Raw genomic sequence first — 18,481 nt, 5'->3', positions numbered from 1 at the left:
CAACTGACACTGCCGATATTAGCCAGTATCACAGACCATTTACAGTAGGTCAAGTTTGATTGTGTACAATATGTACTGTGTATTGAAGTAACATAAAAATAAGCTGTAAAGTGACAAATGTAATACTATATTAATAATGATAAAATATAATTAGATATTAGTTTCAATAATCATCAATAATCAATCATTTTATAAGTATGCTTTGTGAGGTGCTTCCAAATAATATTGTTCAGTTTTTCCACCCTGAATTTACCAGTTTATGAGTAGCATGCATTGGATTTTTTTTAAATGTATTCAAATGAGTAATTTGTTGACCAAAGGCCACCACTCTGGAACAATCTCCCTGAAGAGATCAGAATGGCGTGGTCCTCATCCTCTTTTAATCCCTCATAAAAACTGTGTGCTTTCATAGGGTTTGCGGCCTGAGTTTCCCTTTTATCTGTTTAGTCACTACTTAAAACCTATATAAAAAATACCAAGGCGGTCTCTTAACATTCATTTTTTTGTTTTCGTTCTATTGTTTAACTTACCCTTTCCCTTATTTAGCTCCTTTGCAATATTTTACAACGTTTAAACGGTTTTATAATGTTGTTTCCATTGATTGTCTGCCATTTATATTTCTGTCTTGTCAAGCCCTTTGTACCTTTGTTTTGAAAAGTGCTATATAAATTAAGTTCATAATATAACAAATTATTAACATAATTGTTTTGCTATTATTCTTATTCTTATTATTCTTCTTATTCTTCTTATTCTTATTATTCTTATTAGTAGTAGAAGTAGTAGTAGTAGTAAATACTATTATTATTATCTACATCCAAGACAGATTAATGGTATAAAAGCAGCATTCAATAATTCATTATAATGATGATAATTATTATTATATAAGTATTTGGTTGGTATCTGTATTTGCATGGTTCTGTACATAGTTTTTATTCTTTGTTCTACTCTGTTTATTGTTCTTTTGACTTGTGTTATGTTTAATTGCGCGATTTTTCTTGCTGCGTTGAACCCTCAGGGCCACCGGATTTTAAAGTGACTAGCCAGGGAGTTGGTACTTGTTTTTTTTTTTTTTTTTTTCATTCTAGCTTTGCATTTTTTTGCTTTGTAATCCACAAATGATTTATGCTACATGTTGTCTTTTTGCTCCTCATGAATGACAAATGGTTTGTGAGTCTTGTATTTGACCTTTTCTCTCTTCTGTGTTTTTCCCTACACCTTTCACTGCTGGTAATAACAATAAAAAATGTGCCCATTTCCTTTCAGTTATTTGACTATATGCCTTTACCTTTAAAGTGATTTTCAAGAATTCTGAGTATCATTTAGCTGTTTTCCATTTTATATACCTCAACTGAAGAGGTTATAAGGCCTTTATTTTAAACAGGTTTGTATTAGAGATGGGAATCTAACTTTAATTCACTGTGTTTGATGATATATTTGGCTTTATACAAGGCTTTCATTGTGAAACAGTAGCAGGATCATGTTAAAGGAAAATGCAGCCGCTTGAATGGTTCTCATACGGTACTTAAATTGTAGCTACTGCCATCTTGTGTCACTTCTATGTTGCTACAAAATACAGTTTAGCTGCCTAAGATATGAACATACATTCACCCACAGTGACTAAAGTAGTACAATAACAATTTAGATGAATAGTCCAGAATAACAAATTGATGAAAACAGCATGATTATATTGTTGACTTCATGAAATGAAAGCGATGTAAATATAAATTGGCACATTTAATGATGGAGACCAGGAGAATCTACACTTTTTGGAAAATACAGTAATTCATATAATTATTCAGGGTTTGTTTACCCTAAAAGTTTAGGTTGTACTTCAAATGACATCGTCCTTCCATGCACTTTAAGGACAAATATTACTGGGACCACTAGGGGAAATTCCAGATGAACATTTAATGTCCAGAAATTCACATTATAGACACTAGCACATTGACCATATACTGCCCAGCCATATACAAGGTTTAAACCTAGCCTAGTTTAAATTAGGATTTCACAATTGATTGTTACGAGGGTTATTAATACGCAGACTTATTGGTTGAGACAGAGTTGTAGTCTGTATTTCTGAGACAGGTTCTACTATGAGACCCTCAGGCATAAAGTAAATGATTGAGACGCATTGCAACCAGTTCTTTGCAAGAAATTGTTTTAATCTTGGACCTTAAAGTGCAAACAGGAAGTTATCAGAGATACGGAGAACACAGTGGTGCCGTATAAGGCAACGTTTAAATATATAGTCACTACATTAACTTTGAAGTGAACACGATCTACAGACATTGCCCAGTTATAAACCAGAAAAAAGTACACAAATATGCAGAAGTGCTTCCTAAGTTGCGGCACGCAGTTTTAACGGTGAAATGCTGAAAGCAGATCATTTTTATTTGACTCTCTTGGTTCTTTATGTACTTCATCCCTCACAAGTTATCATTTTAATAGAAGATTAAAACAATGTTCATTTGACGGTCATGACTCAACTCTCACTGCATTTATTACGTAGTAAGCTGTATGTGTCCTCTGTGTTGTGTGTAGTTTAAGCATTTAAATAAGCTTCATACAGTAGTTCAATATTAACACAACAGAAGAAAACCCAAAGTAACCATACAAACATGCAAGTCAACTATATGTTACGAACTGTTTTCTTTTACTTAAACTTTTACTGTGCAATATTGCGTTGTATTCTTCTACTTCAGGCAATAGCCATATACCAATAGATTTACCTGACAGGAAAATGTTCCTGGTTCTGTTGCAGATTTAGATTTTACTCTAAATACAACAATTACAACATGATTCATTATTATTCATTATCTATGTACTACATTTAGTATGTGGTATTAATAGGATTACCTCAAAAAAAGTTTTGAGCAGGCAGACAGATAATAAAATATATTAATATGTCACTTGATTAAGTTTTAAAATGTTTCCAGGAGAGAAATTAACCATTTAGATTCCCAATATCTTGTCAGTCTATCCAAATAATATGATGTGATTTCTGATAGTTTGTAGCCAGGTAGTTGGTACTTGTGGGGATTTGTTTCCATCCTTGCTTTGCATTTTTTTGCTTTGTAATCCACAAATGACTTGTGCTAGATGTTGTCTTTTTGCATCTTATGAATGCCAAATGGTTTGTGAGTCATGTATTTGAAATATGATACTGTACATTTTTGCTCGATGCTTGAAATGGTTTGGTGGTTTCTCAAGATTACAAGATTTATTTTGAAAAAAAAAACCCTAATTTAGAGTACTTCCCTTTTAAAAAACTTTCACATTACCTCAAAGTTGAGCAGATGATTTAAAAATAAATAAGCAAACAAAAAACACTTTTCATCATTCAATGTTAAAGGTGCAAATGTCTCATTAATGATATGATACACATATATATTGATATAATGAGATTATAAGCGTGAAGAAGCCTGTCGGTCACAGGAGAGGAGAAATGTTGCTCAGCGTTTTGGGGAAACTTCCTGAAACCTTGTTGTTGCACAAACAGAGAAGAAATAGAAATTGAGGAGAGGAAGAGTCAGTTAAAGGAAGAAACACTCTACATTGATCACTGTCAGAGAAGAGAGCACGAGAGCGAGACAGGAAAAGGTAAAGCACAACATTTATAGTTATGTTTACATTTTCTTTTCAACTGTAATTGTAAGTTGTTTAACTGATTCATTCTTGCGGTTGTCTTTCAACATTACTGGATTTACTGGTTAAGTAAAGGGGGACTATGAGAAAGAGTGCTTGGGGACGAGAGTATTCATTTATATTTGTCACAGTTGGTGGTGAATTCAGTAAAAAGGTTCAGTTGTCCCAAAGCTACAGTTGCTGTAAAGATTATCTTAAAAATATTCACTAAGAGTATAAAGGATCTTTTTGAGATCAGATGTTGCAACTATGGAATAACTGAACGTGCGACGTCCTGCATTAAGCTCTGTGATGTCAGCTGTGGAGCTTCTTTGGTTCAGTTCCTCTTATGTTTATTGCACTTTCAGTGTAAAGTTTGTCCTCTGGAGGGAGACACTGACTGTCTCAATCATCAAATCAGGATGTTTGTTCTCATCTGGGCGACTCTGCTTTTCTCTGTGAGAGACAACAATGCTGTCACAGGTATGCATCTAAATTATAATCTTATTATCATGCCTGTATGAGAGATTTGAAGCATGAACAAAATAGATGGCAATAACGATGAATGTCTTTATGTTTACCTGACACGCTGTCACATTACGAGAAGTTAGTTCTCCTAAGCATTTATTTACATTCTTTGAAACTCAGTTATTTAAATGTCTGTTTTGTTTTTCATATTAATCATGGATGAAGAAACTGAGTTAAATACAGAAATGTTCTGTTGTCTGATCGAAATTGCTTCCAACAGCAAATTATATGAAACCAAAGCATAATTTATTAAATCATTATTTTCTAAATACTAGGGTCTATTTTCATATTAAAATAACCCGGATCCATGTTTTTTTCACTGTTTCCATTAACAGGTGAATCGGTGGGGGAAATAACAAGCTGTAACAGAGGATTCTGTATCACTCTCAGAGGAGGAGAAGTAACAGCAGAGGCTGGACTCTGTGTTGTGATACCGTGTTCTTTCACCACTGGTCATGGCTTTACACCTCAACATATGGTGTGGTACAAATGTGAACCATCTAAATATAGTTGTGGTGATTCAGACATGATACTCCACACTAACAAGAACAACAAAAAAGTTCAGTCTGGGTTTATGGGAAGAGTTTCACTGTTGGAGCCTGACGTGAGTCAGAAGAACTGCAGCATCATCATCAATGACCTCACTGAGTCAGACTCTGGATCATATCGGCTCAGAGTTAATGGTTTCCAGTATGGGAATAATGTTGGATATACATTCTATCAAAGAGCAACTGTCTCTGTTAAAGGTATGAACCACTACAACAAATACACACTGTGAAGATGTTCATTCTATTCAACATATTTGCTGTATTTATAGTCTGAATGGAGAATTAAATAATGTTTGGCATTTGTCGACCTCTGTGGGCAACAAGTAGAAACTGCGACATTTCCTGATACAACTCCTGCTTATTGCCCCATCGAGATGTTTAACAAAGTATCAGATTGTTTTAGTCAGAAGTTAAATTTATCATGACCTTCAGCCTGATCACCTGATTCCACTCATTGACATCTCTCACTTTAGGTCTGACCCAGAAGCCCACAGTGATGGTTCCTCCTCTGACAGAGGGACAGCAGACCACACTGACCTGCACTGCTCCTGGTCTCTGCTCTGGATCTGATCCTAAAGTCACCTGGACGTGGAGAGGAGCAGGAAACATCACTGCTTTCATGACTGAGGATCTGACTGCTGTCACAAAGAGACACAGCTCAACTTTGACCTTTAACCCTTCAGATGAACACCACGGCTCCAACGTCACCTGTAAGGTCAGCTTCACAAACAACATCAGTACAGAGGAGACAGTGACTCTGAATGTGACCTGTGAGTATAGCACATACTGCACTTTATTATTACCTTTACTTTTTACTATCTATAATATTTACTAAGAGATGTGCTCTCATGTCATTTTGGATGTTTTTCTGAGCTGTGTTCAACAGTGTTTGTGCAGGAAAAGTTAGAAATCTGTGTGTCAATCAATGTAATACTGGAGATGAACAGATTTCCGATTTCCGACTTTGTCTGACCTGCTGATTCTGTTTTTTGTCAAATCCAATTTTCTTTCTGAGAGCTATAATTGACTTACCTTCTTTTTTTTACCATCTCTGAATCGTCCCCAAATAATCTTTCGACCGTCCCGAAGTCAATGACACAATTCAAATGATAAGGCAATTAATTGAAAAAAATACATTTAAAATACTTGCTTGGATTAAAATCAAATCTTTGTATTAGTAGTTTTAATTATGTTTAATAAGCTGATTAAAGCTATTGTTAGGAAGTTGAGCATGTCATAACTCCCTCTTAAATTACTATTTTATATTGAGGTAAAATCGTCTCCTTCAAACAACAGTTTTCATTCAATTTTCTTGCCAACAAACTAAATTTTACAAGATGGCATTCTAACACATCATAATAATAATAATAATAATAATAATAATAATAATAATAATAATAATAATAATAATAATAAATATTGACGGTTTATCTCTGTATAAAACAGTGTGTCATTTGGTCCCATAGATGTGAAAGAATTTAAAATCACTGGGAATACAAGTGTGAAGGAGGGTGAGACTCTGAATCTCACCTGCAGTGTTGAAAGTTTCCCTCCATCTCTCATCACGTGGACAAAATCTTCTGAGGAAAACTTTCTGAATGGATCAGAAACGAATTGGGAGAACAACACCGCGATCTTCATGCAGAGAGAAAGTGGAATGGGCACTTTTTCCATCTCTAATGTGACAACAGAGGATTCAGGACTGTACATCTGCAGAGCAAAGTATCTGAATAAAACCCTGGTGGAAAGGGTTGATGTAACAGTCATATGTAAGTACATTGTACAGCTGTTCTAAGGGAGGAAAATGTATTTTAGTATTTTGCTCTTTCTTTTAATCAAGTAACTTCATCTATGTTTAGAACAGAGAACAACCTTGATAAGCCTTCTTAATTAATCCTTAATGACTTCCACTGTCCCCAAACTTCAAATATATGTGGGACCACCTCAATGTGCATTTTAAATAAAAATATGTACTGTATTTGCTTTAGAATCATAAAAACTTGTGTTGTCTTTTCAAACCAGTATGTTTAGAGTCTGAAAATCTTTAGATGTTGGCACCCTCCCATGGTAGTAAATAAGAACAGACAATGCATTAATGAAATCACAAAATATCTTGCATCTGTTTCCAACCTCCTCACCATATCTTAACTTGAAATAATTTATTTATAATTTTGCTTCACAGATATGAAGGAACCTGTTATCACTGGAAATACAACTGTTGAGAAGGGAGATGCTCTGAATCTAACCTGTAGCGTTGAAAGTTTTCCTCCATCTCATATCAAATGGACTGTATTTGGCTCCAACGAGAAGCTGCACAGTGGACTTGACCCCGACCTGCAGAACGACACTGGATCAGCCACACTTTTCATCCCTAATGTGACGGCAGAATATTCCGGACAGTACGTCTGTACAACACAACACCTGGACAAGACTGTGACTACATATGCTGATGTAACCGTTACTTGTAAGTAGATTTTACTGAAAGGAAGTTTACGTTCACACTTCACACTATCAGCCTTTTGTTGTGACATTCAGTTTGTATTTTTAATCTGTAGTTGTTGTAAATGCAGGGGAACAAACCCAAATGCCCTTGATCAAAATCAAACCCGGATTATTCTCTCACGCACACAAATGCACACATATGAACACACACACACACACACACACACACACACACACACACACACACACACACACACACACACACACACACACACACACACACACACACACACACACACACATACACACACTCTTATTTCTTTCTATTTTTGTTGTTTATAATGTTTTGTTATTATAAATCATATCTTGTAAACATTCTTCAACAATATGTCATAACATATGTATATTCTTTCTGTATGAGTTATAGTATTGTGATTTTTTTTATATTATTTAGGTGGAGGCTTCAAATAAGCCCAGTGGGCTTTCTGCCTCTTCCTGCCTTGTAATATTATTTATCTATGTAATGTTTTTATGTTTTTCAATTATGCAAATAAAATAAAAAAATAAAATAAATAAACATTGTGATTCTGCTTGTGTGCTTACAGGGTTTTCAAAGATCTTAAAAAACTCTGGGTGTGTGGTTCAGTCGGAGGTCCTGACCTGTGTGTGCATCAGTGAGGGGTTTCCATTACCCACCATCAAATGGCCGCTGTTGGAGAACCACACTGAGTACTCTGTCATCACCACTGTGTCAAACCACACAGTCAACAGCACCGCCACTCTAACTGTAAAAGACCACAGCAACACTTCTGTTAATTGTGTCAGCAGCAATGGAAATGGGGAAGCTAAAGAAAACCTCATCATTCACATACAAATGTCAGAACAAGATGGTAAGTGTTCTCAACTAAAACAGTTAAGCTACTGTAGACCACTGCTTCATGACATCTTAACCCTCATTTTTTCCACTGTGACCTTTTGTATTTGTCTGTCAGAAGAAAATAAAAATATGGTATATTAGCGTTCAGAACGACACAGACAGACATTTTTATCTTTTGTTCCCCTTCATTGCAGATGAGTCCAAAGATCTAGTTTCATGGTTGGAAGTCATCATTGCCTTTTCGATTGGTGCAATTCTTTCAGCAGTCATTTTCTGTTTGATCACAAAATGCCACAGGTACACTATTAAATCAAAATATTAATTTGTTACTGCTGTTTGTGAATAACATACCTTAATAAATGTTAATTTGTTACCATTTAAAACAAATTTTCCCAGAAAAAATCAGAAGATCTCCAGAAAGCTGGATGGAACTGTGGAGATGGTGACCAGTCTAGAGGATCCACTGGTATTTCTATTAATTCTGCTCAAAATGTTGTGATCACCGGTGATGTTGATGTTTTTCTTCTTTCATGATAGTGACTATTTTAACAGAGACAAAAAAGTAATTCAGACACCAAATGTATATTTACATTTTAAATAGTTTTGGCACCGAATTAAGAAAAATGAAATGATTAAAAGTAACGCAAGTCGATATCCTCAGAGTGTTAGATGCCTATGGAGAATATTGTTGTAAAAAATACTGTGTGGCGTTTATACTATATAGATGTGTATATATATATATATATATATATATATATATTTATATTTTTTTTTTTTTTTTTTTTTTTTTTAAAGTATACATGGACATTACATTTAAGTTAGACAGTACCAAAAATACAGCACATAAGGATGAAGGTTGTTGAAGTAATAGAAGTGTTTAAGGGCATAAAGCTTCAAACTGATTTATTTAAACGGTACTGTTTCATTCATGTAGCGGCTTCTAAATTAGTTGTATAATTACATTGTACCTGACAGATAGATGCTGGTCAAACAGTCGAGGATGATCAGACCTACTACCAAGAGTTAGCCGAAGGAGAAGAAGGAGCTGCGGCGGCAGAGCAAGCAGCCCCTGATCTCAATGGTGGACCTACAGATGTGGAGTACGCCAGCATTGATTTCTCCCTGTTGAAAAGAAAGAATCCCAGAGAGGCAGCAAAGAAGAAAGAGACCACAGAGACAGAGTACGCTGAAATCAAGAAAGAAGTAAAAGAGGAAACAGAAAACAATGGCGGAGAGGAAGGTTGTGTCTTGGAGGGGGTGATGATCATGGAGGACGAAGAGACTAAGCATTGTGTCCCTGCAGAGGACGACGGGGAGGACGCTGAAGTGTACTCTAACGTGAAGGATATAATGTCTGAGATTTAAGGACTGTTGCATTGTAGAGTTGCTTGAGGATAAAGTTGCTTCGCTGTAGTCAGTTGTGATGGATTGATGTAATGGACTGATGATGGATTGTTATTTCAGTGAGTTAATGGCGGTCATGTGAACAGTTTCTAACAGCTATGGTCTTTAAATGCCACATTCAGCCTGTGGTAAACTGAAGTGACAGAAACTCTTCGGCTGTGCAAATCCATTCATTCAACTGAGGGTGGACTGGAAGTTGGACAGAGTTTCCTTATTCAAGTGTTATTGTTTACTCCGCCATTACTCCAGTGGCGTATAAAGGGACAACCACCTCCATCCTCTCTGCTTCAGAGAGCTGAAGTGTACCTACGTTAGATACATATTGTTTAACCAGGATAAGCATGTGCCTTCAGAGTCTCTCTGGTCAGCCCAAAGCTCTTCTGAATGGCCCACATTTCTCTGCCTGGGGGGGATGAGGTGTCTCTTATCAGCGTGGTTCAAAGGATGACAACATCGGTCTGTCTGATGATCTGTTTGTCCCACCACTTTGGGCCAGACTGAAATATCTCAATAACTATTGGATGGATTCCCATTTAATGTTATTCATGTTCCCCAGGGGATGAACCCCAATGACTTTGTTCACTCTGTGACTTTTCCTCTTGCTCCACCATCAGGTTGGACTGTGTTTTTTAAGTAACTGTCGAGACAGCTATTGGATGGATTGTCATGAAATCTGGTAGAGACATAACATTTTATTAACTTTTGTTGTATTTGAACTTTTTTTTTAATCTAGTGAAATCATCTTGTGAAAATTTCCCTTTATGTTCCAACGTTATAGTTCCTCTGATACGAAATGTTCTCTTTTTTTTTTGCTGATTTGTAGTGGAGGGTAGTGACACAGAGCAAATGTCATACTTAAAAGAAGAACTTTTGTAGATAACAAGTGGAGCTGTCTAACTCAGACTGCTTTATATAGCTTCAGCTGAACTTAATGATGCATGTTGTCACAGAATGAGGACTGTAGATGTTGTCTCCATCTATCACAGTGGAATTGACTTTAGTTGGGCTGTCTTTAGGGCCAGTATGGACATATGCATGTTAGCATTGTTTCGAGACAGGTTTGAAAAAAAGTTACACTCTCCTTTAAACTGCATTCATTTTTATATAAAATATATTGTCAAACTACAAATTGTACATTAGTTTGTCAATTTTAATTAAAAAAACAGATTGATCTGTGTTTTCAACCTGCTAAAATGTTTGGCCCAATTTGTCTCTAAAACCCTGTTAATGTTCTTGTTACGGAAGTCATCGCTTACTTCCCTTTTTAATATGTTACAGGATTCAACTTGACTGCTTTTAAACAGAAAACACTTATTTATGTTCGTGGTGAAATCATGAGTTTTGAGTCACAACAAAACCTTTTTTTCCGTCTGGTACATTCTGCAATATTGGTTCTGTAGTGAGTGTTCAATATGCAGCATATAGAAGCTGATGAGAACAAACATGTAGCCATTTTGCAACTAAATATAGTTTTAGTCATAATCTACTATCTCAAAGTGTCAACAGGAAGTTATTAGAAAGAATATGGTGCTGCCATGTAAGGCAATGTTTAAATGAATGATCACTTCCGAGACTTTTCTGAGAGCACAACTTAATGATGTTGCACAATAAACCATAAAAACTACTAAATTTAGAGGTTCTTGCAGATGATTCAAGACGGCAGTCGTAATACAGACCATTCACATGCGTGCACATCCACCACCCTCCCACTATGCACATGTCTGTGCTGTATTGTGCATTACAATGTAGAAGGATAGTTGGTAGATGAGATACTTTGTTTCTTTATGTGACACTTTTTTTCTCAAGCACACATATGGTACTTCCCCTTTCTCTGAGTTCATCACACATTCACTGTCCTGAAGACAATTAAGAAAAAAGCAAGATCGTTATATTTCGTTTTTCAGTGTTAAAGTCGCACATTATCAAATTCATAAACAGTATTTATTCATATTAACATTTTCACATATTCGAGAGATTTGTGAGTGTGGCAGTCTAATGAAGGCCAGCAGTGTGAAGAGACACTTCCTTGAAAATAGTTGCAGAGCAAAGAGGAACAAAGTACAAAAGGAAGACGAAGAGAGGAAGAGTCAGTTCAGAGCAGAGACACGGAGCAGAGATCACTGTGGTGAGAAGAGAACAGGAGATCAAGAGGAAAAGAGGTAAAACACAACTTTTACCTTACTTTTTTATAAATGGAAACTGTAGAAATAACTTTCTTATGTCATAAAAAATGCTTTTTAGAATTAGTCACTTAACTTGTAAACTAATGTGTGCTTTTTATTGGTGGTGTTCGGGGGATTGTAGATAAAGCAGCTACAGATATTTTAAATTCATTTATTTAGCAGTTTTATGGAACATATATTACAAAGTGCTTGGAAATAAAACATTTTGTGGGACTCACAACCCTCAAGATGATGTTCGACAAATTTATCAATGTGATCAAAGAAAACGTGAACCCGCAACATCATGTATTTAAATCTGTGCTGTCAACCGTGGTTCCAGTTTCACCAAGTGAAACATTTGAATGTTAAGAATGTTTGTACTTCTGACAGGAAAAGAAACGGACTGTCTCAATCATCAAATCAGGATGTTTGTTCTCATCTGGGCGACTCTTCTTTTCTCTGTGAGAGGCATCACTGCTGATACAGGTTTGCATCTTTTATTATGATCTTGTTATGATGCCAACAATACAGATATTATAAAGAGAGCATCAGTTTGCCACTATAAATGTCCTCATAAGAGACATTACTCAAAGCAGCTATTGACTCAGTTGGGTGCTTTGGCATGAATAGACGTGCTTATATAATTTACTTATTTTGTGAAGTAATTTTTTGTAAAACAAAAACCTTCCTTCACCATTTATTAAATATCATGAAGTATTGTCAAGATTTAAATATCTACTTTCCCTGCTTTTGTCTCACTGTTTCCATTAACAGGTGCTTCAGTGGGGGAAAGAACACAGTGTCTAGAACAATTCTGTATCACTCTCACAGGAGGAGAAATAACAGCAGAGGCTGGACTCTGTGTTGTGATACCGTGTTCTTTCAACAGTACTAATGGCTTTACACTTCAACATATGTTGTTTATGAAATGTGAACCATATACAAAATATTGTCAGGAGTCGGACATGATATTCAGCACTGACGAGAACAATCAAGTTCAGTCTGGGTTTATGGGACGAGTTTCACTGTTGGAGCCTGACATGAGTCAGAGGAACTGCAGCATCATCATCAATGACCTCACTGAGTCAGACTCTGGATCATATCAGCTCAGAATTGAGTATTCCCAGTATAATAACAACAAGGGATTTACATTCCAGCTAAAATCAAATGTCTCTGTTAAAGGTATGAAGCACTACAACAAATACACACTGTGAAGATGTTCATTCTATTCAACATATCTGCTGTATTTATAGTCTGAATGGAGAATTAAATAATGTTTGGCATTTGTCGACCTCTGTGGGCAACAAGTAGGAACTGCGACATTTCCTGATACAACTCCTACTTATTGTCCCATCGAGATGTTTAACAAAGTATCAGATTGTTTTAGTCAGAAGTTAAATTAATGGTGACTTTCAGCCTGATCACCTGATTCCACTGTCTGATGACATCTCTCACTTTAGGTCTGACCCAGAATCCCACAGTGATGGTTCCTCCTCTGACAGAGGGACAGCAGACCACACTGACCTGCACTGCTCCTGGTCTCTGCTCTGGATCTGATCCTAAAGTCACCTGGACGTGGAGAGGAGCAGGAAACATCACTGCTTTCATGACTGAGGATCTGACTGCTGTCACAAAGAAACACAGCTCAACTTTGACCTTTAACCCTTCAGCTGAACAACACGGCTCCAACGTCACCTGTAAGGTCAGCTTCACAAACAACATCACTACAGAGGAGACAGTGACTCTGAATGTGACCTGTGAGTATAGCACATACTGCACTTTATTATTACCTTTACTTTTTTATCTAAAATGTTTTTTAAGAGATGTGCTCTCATGTCATTTCGGATTTTTGTGTTTGTGTTTAATTTTTCCACATCAACAGTGTTTAGTCAGAAAAGTTGCGAATTTTGATCCAATTTTGACTGACCTGCCGATTCCATTTTTTGCCGATTCACGATTTGCTTTCTTAGAGCTATAATTGACAGTATGGCTCTTTTTTTTTTTACACCATCTCTGTACTGCCCCAAAAATATTTCAACAATCACAAAGTCAATGTAAACTGTCATGAAATTAAAATTACAACATCAACAGTGTTCTTGCCGAAATGTTGGGAATTTGCAGGCATTAGAACATTGTATAGATAGATTTAAACGAAGTCATGATCCGAACAATGACACTGGAACAGCCACACGTGTCATCCTTAAGGTGCCAAAATAATATTTTGGACAGTACATCTGCACAACAAAACATCTGAACACCACCCTTCCCTGCAGGTTTGTGAGGAGGTGTTAAGCTTTAGAAATTAACCTCCGTGAAACAATCAGAAAATAACGTTGTATTCTTCTGATTTATGGCTTTGTTCTCTCTGTTTTTGGCTTTCCCTCTCTTTATTCACTCTCTCGCTCGCTTTTTTCTCTCATATTGAGTTTTAACCAACGTAATCCTTTTATTAAAAAAAATGTCACACTTATTGAGTGTTTTTAAGGCTCCCAGCTGGTTTTCAGCCTATTTAGGATAAAATAAATTGTCAGTCAAATTCTTAAAGTTTTTCATGATGTTTGTCTTAAAGATGTGAAGAAACCTGTGATCACCGGAATGACAACTGTTAAGGAGGGTGATGCTCTACATCTAACCTGCAGTGTTGAGAGTTCCCCCCTCTGTTATCACCTGGACTAAACTTGGCTCCAACAAAAACCTGCAAAGTGAAAATACAAGCGTCCTGAAGAACAACACTGTAACAGCCACTCTCATCATCCTTAATGTGACAGCAGAATGTTCTGGAGAGTACATCTGTACAGCAAAGCACCAGAACACTACTCTGACCACACCTGCTGAAGTAAATGTAAAATGTAAGTAGACTGTACTAGTCTAGTTTAAAAGATGTTCATATTGTTTTACTGCATGTTTGCTCTGTTGATGAGTTTTTTCTAAAATATTTACTAAGAGATGTGCTCTCATGTAATTTGGGATTTTCTTCTGAGATGTGTGGAATTTTTCCACATCAACAGTGTTTGGTGAGAAAAGTTGCAAATTTTGATCCAATTTTGTCTGACCTGCTGATTCCATTTTTCACAGATTGCGATTTTCTTTCTTAGAGCTATAATTGACAGCAAGGCTCCAGACTTACTTTTTCTTTTTTCTTTTTACACCATCTCTGGACTGCCCCAAAAATATTTCAACAATCACAAAGTAAATGTAAACTGTCATGAAATCAAAATTAAACATCAACGGTGTTCTTGCCGAAATGTTGGGAATTCGCAGGCATTAGAACATTGTATAGATAGATTTGAACAAAGTCATGATCCGAACAATGACACTGGAACAGCCACACGTGTCATCCTTAAGGTGCCAAAATAATATTTTGGACAATACATATGCACAACAAAACATCTGAACACCACCCTTCCCTGCAGGTTTGTGAGGAGGTGTTAAGCTTTAGAAATTAACCTCTTTGAAACATTAGAAAATAACGTTGTATTCTTCTGATTTATGGCTTTGTTCTCTCTGTTTTTGGCTTTCCCTCTCTTTATTCACTCTCTCGCTCGCTTTTTCTCTCAAATTGAGTTTTAACCAACATAATCCTTTCATAAAACAGTTTTTACACTTATTGAGCGTTTTTAAGGCTCCCAGCTGGTTTTCAGCCTATTTAGGATAAAATAAATTGTCAGACAAATTCTTAAAGTTTTTCATGATGTTTGTCTTAAAGATGTGAAGAAACCTGTGATCACCGGAATGACAACTATTAAGGAGGGTGATGCTCTACATCTAACCTGCAGTGTTGAGAGTTCCCCCCCCTCTGTTATCACCTGGACTAAACTTGGCTCCAACAAAAACCTGCAAAGTGAAAATACAAGCGTCCTGAAGAACAACACTGGAACAGCCACTCTCATCATCCTTAATGTGACAGCAGAATATTCTGGAGAGTACATCTGTACAGCAAAGCACCAGAACATTACTCTGACCACACCTGCTGAAGTAAATGTAAAATGTAAGTAGACTGTACTAGTCTAGTTTAAAAGATGTTCATATTGTTTTACTGCATGTTTACTCTGTTGATGAGTTTTTTCCTTTGTGTTTGCAGTTCATCCAAAGGTCTTCAGTAGCTCTGCATGTGAGGTTCAGTGGGAGGTCCTGACCTGTGTGTGCATCAGTGAGGGTTTCCCTTTACCCACCATCAAATGGCCGATGTTGAAAACTCGCACTGAATACTCTTTCACTACCAATAAGTCAAACCACATCGTCATCAGCTTCGCCAAATCTGTAAAAGATCTCAACTCCACCACTGTTGAGTGTGTCAGCACCAATGAAATTGGGGAAGCAAAAGAGAACCTCCAAGTCAGAACAAAGGAGTTAAAAGAAAACGGTAATTGTGACTCATAAAAACCCTCCTCAACTCTAGACCACTACATTATGACATTATTAAAAGCTAATTTTTATAAATATTTCTAACATGAAGCAGCAGCGATCAGGACTAGTTTCTTTTAACAGTTTGTTCTTCTCCATTCCAGATCTACTCTTTGCATTTTTATTAAAATTTGTACAGCCGCAAGTCATCATTGCGTTTTTGATTGGGATACTTCTTGCATCAACGATCTGCTGTTTGGCCGTAAAATGCTGCAGGTACTCTTGTTATTTATTTCATTTGCATAACTGAGATTTTTTTGTCATCCACGCTTTGCTTTTCTTTATTTTATTTCATTATTCATTATCAGTCATTAAGGACCACAACAGTGTTTTAGCATACTTAATCCATTTTACAGCAAATCATAATACTTGACATTAATGCTAACCTTATTCAAAGGTATACCGCCAACATTTTAGATTTTTTTCTTCCAAAATACAGGCATATATAAATGTATTAATATACAAATATAGTATACATAATCAGTTTGCATACACTAGAAACTTGTCAGGATTATGACTTCTTGTGTTTTTTATTGTTATAATAATAGTTTTTTGGTAATGCATTTCCCAATTTAATCAGAAATTGGGAAATACAGTGTAATAGAAGGTTGTCTCTTGGACAACTGGACACATCTTCAATGTATTACAGGGCCAATTCATATAGTAAGACGAACACCTTGACACATATTTAGAGTTTTCAATTCAGCAAATCTGAATGCCTTTTGAGTTTTGGGGAAATCTGGAGCGATCACAGGAAATAGGAGAAAATAGAAACCCCATAATGAAAGTCCAGTCGGCTTTGTTTGCGTTTGATCCAAAACATTTTTGCTGTGAAGTGATATTGTTCCACCTAAATTAACTTTCCTAAAATTAAACTTTAAATGATAAAAACAAGCGTGCCTTTTAAGTAGGAAGAGCGCAGTCAAAAATATAGGTTAGCTCTTATGATTACCTGATTAAATAAAGGTTATAGTGATGTGAAGTTTGTGGGCTGAAACATTTAAGTTTATTAAACAATTTTGTGAGAGATTCAATAATTCTTTCTTTTTCATTGCTTGTTTGTAACATTTGTTCTTGTTTAATTAATTTTCAATTTCCAGAAATAAACAGAAGAACTCTGCTGAGGCTCTGGAGATGGTGACGACTCAAGCGGTTCCACTGGTATTTATATTCCCACAGCTGACTTTTACTGTGTGCAGTATATTAGTTTAACTGTTTGCTGAAAGATTAGTCTTGTGAGGAGACTAGCATTGCCATAGCTTTTCTTTTGTTTCACTTACTTTCACACGGTCAGAGTGCTCTTATTGTTGCACTGCAAGGCATTTGTAGGTATAGACTGATTTTAACAAGACTGCACTGCATCAACGCACAGCAGCATGTTAACTACAATTAAGAAAAAATATTGTCATGGTCATTTTAACAGTTTACGGATGATATAGTTTAATGTTTAAGTGTTTCAGGCTGAATTTCAAAGCTTAGAGATTTGAGTAGGAACCAGTTGTTGCCTGGATGTAGAAATTTTGTGTATCAGTTTGCAAATTATTTATAACTTCTGAATTGCACCTCACAGTTAGATGCTGGTCAAGGAGTGGACAATGACCAAGGGGAATCTGAAGAAGGAGCTACAGCTGCTGGGCAATCTGCCTCTGGTGGTGATGTGGAACCAAAAGAGTTGGAGTACTCTGCCATCGACTTTTCCTTGGTGAAAAGGAAGAGTCCCTTAGGGGCAGAGAATACCCAAGAGACCAAAGATACAGTGTATGCCAAAATCAAAAACAAAGCAAAAGAGGAGAGACAAAACGATGGTGCTGAGGAGGTAGCAATGGTGGAGGGCAGTGAAGAGGAGGAGGTGATGGTAGGGGAAGATGAGGAGACAAAACAGTATCTGCCGAAGGACGAGGAAGGAGGTGAGAATGTGGCAGTGTACTCCAATGTGAAGGAAATAATGGGGGAGATAGAAGGACTGTATAGCATGGAGGAGTCACTTAACAATTAATGTTTCTTTCCTTTTTTTGAATTTGGAAAAGAGAGAAAACACAACAGGTGATTCATCGCAGACAGATGAGACATAATGTAGTGAAACAAGCTTTACATTAAACATAGGACGAGCTTTAGTGCAAGATGGGGTTGATATTCATATTTTATATTTGATGCTGGTGTGTATGTATGAGGTTGAAGTATATCATATTTTACAGAAAGGGAAGCAGTTAGATTCAATGAGAATAAAACATAAATAATAATACATTTTATTTAAATAGCGCTTTTCAAAAAAGTCAGATACACTTTACAAAGGGGATAAAATAGAGATAAATATTTTAAAACATACATCCTAGACAATTAAGCAGGAAGGACAGACACGTTAAATGGTTAGACATTAAAAGCAGACTTAAATAAGTGTGTTTTTAGTGTTTTAGTTTTTTGGATGTAACGGAGTGAAGCTGAAGTCCGGATATGAGTGGGAAGAGAGTTCCAGATGATGGGTGTCACCTCTG

The 18,481-nt window shown here is 36.3% G+C and overlaps 2 protein-coding genes across 3 annotated transcripts in view; both read left to right on the top strand.

Moving 5' to 3' along the window:
- LOC129109334 (sialic acid-binding Ig-like lectin 10) overlaps nucleotides 1–18,342 on the top strand; it is a 37,570-nt gene extending 19,228 nt beyond the window's left edge. The window contains exons 4-13 of the mRNA XM_054621370.1: nucleotides 11,976–12,071; nucleotides 12,360–12,767; nucleotides 13,046–13,342; nucleotides 14,155–14,244; nucleotides 14,327–14,434; nucleotides 15,292–15,573; nucleotides 15,667–15,948; nucleotides 16,094–16,205; nucleotides 17,090–17,150; nucleotides 17,560–18,342. Of these exons, the coding sequence (XP_054477345.1) occupies nucleotides 11,976–12,071; nucleotides 12,360–12,767; nucleotides 13,046–13,342; nucleotides 14,155–14,244; nucleotides 14,327–14,434; nucleotides 15,292–15,573; nucleotides 15,667–15,948; nucleotides 16,094–16,205; nucleotides 17,090–17,150; nucleotides 17,560–17,985 (2,162 nt within the window). The 3' untranslated portion in view covers nucleotides 17,986–18,342. The remainder of the gene's footprint in view (nucleotides 1–11,975; nucleotides 12,072–12,359; nucleotides 12,768–13,045; nucleotides 13,343–14,154; nucleotides 14,245–14,326; nucleotides 14,435–15,291; nucleotides 15,574–15,666; nucleotides 15,949–16,093; nucleotides 16,206–17,089; nucleotides 17,151–17,559) is intronic.
- Nucleotides 3,523–10,599, top strand: LOC129110228 (sialic acid-binding Ig-like lectin 10). 2 transcript variants are annotated; one of them, XM_054622414.1, is made up of 10 exons: nucleotides 3,523–3,600; nucleotides 3,993–4,107; nucleotides 4,488–4,898; nucleotides 5,174–5,470; nucleotides 6,167–6,469; nucleotides 6,883–7,164; nucleotides 7,748–8,032; nucleotides 8,214–8,316; nucleotides 8,416–8,485; nucleotides 8,995–10,599. In XM_054622414.1, exons 2-10 carry the CDS (start codon nucleotides 4,047–4,049, stop codon nucleotides 9,382–9,384), a joined length of 2,202 nt encoding a protein of 733 aa, XP_054478389.1. In that variant the 5' UTR covers nucleotides 3,523–3,600; nucleotides 3,993–4,046; the 3' UTR covers nucleotides 9,385–10,599. The 2 variants fall into 2 exon arrangements, with proteins under 2 accessions (XP_054478389.1, XP_054478390.1); XM_054622415.1 differs by lacking the exon at nucleotides 3,523–3,600 and having other exon boundaries at nucleotides 3,869–4,107.
- Nucleotides 18,343–18,481: the final 139 nt, after the last annotated feature.

The sequence above is a fragment of the Anoplopoma fimbria genome, chromosome 20 (assembly GCF_027596085.1).
Source record: "Anoplopoma fimbria isolate UVic2021 breed Golden Eagle Sablefish chromosome 20, Afim_UVic_2022, whole genome shotgun sequence".
Taxonomy (NCBI): Eukaryota; Metazoa; Chordata; class Actinopteri; order Perciformes; family Anoplopomatidae; genus Anoplopoma; species Anoplopoma fimbria.
The sequence above is the reverse complement of the archived record's forward strand: the minus strand, read 5'-3'. Positions and strand labels throughout refer to the sequence as shown.

What these genes read in the sequence shown, in the direction of transcription:
- LOC129110228 (XM_054622414.1), top strand. Translation starts at nt 4,047, where the DNA reads ATGTTTGTTCTCATCTGGGCGACTCTGCTTTTCTCTGTGAGAGACAAC. An exon ending in GGTTGATGTAACAGTCATAT is followed by an intron (nt 6,470 to 6,882) that starts GTAAGTACATTG and finishes TTTGCTTCACAG; the next exon opens with ATATGAAGGAACCTGTTATC. An exon ending in TTGATCACAAAATGCCACAG is followed by an intron (nt 8,317 to 8,415) that starts GTACACTATTAA and finishes AAATTTTCCCAG; the next exon opens with AAAAAATCAGAAGATCTCCA.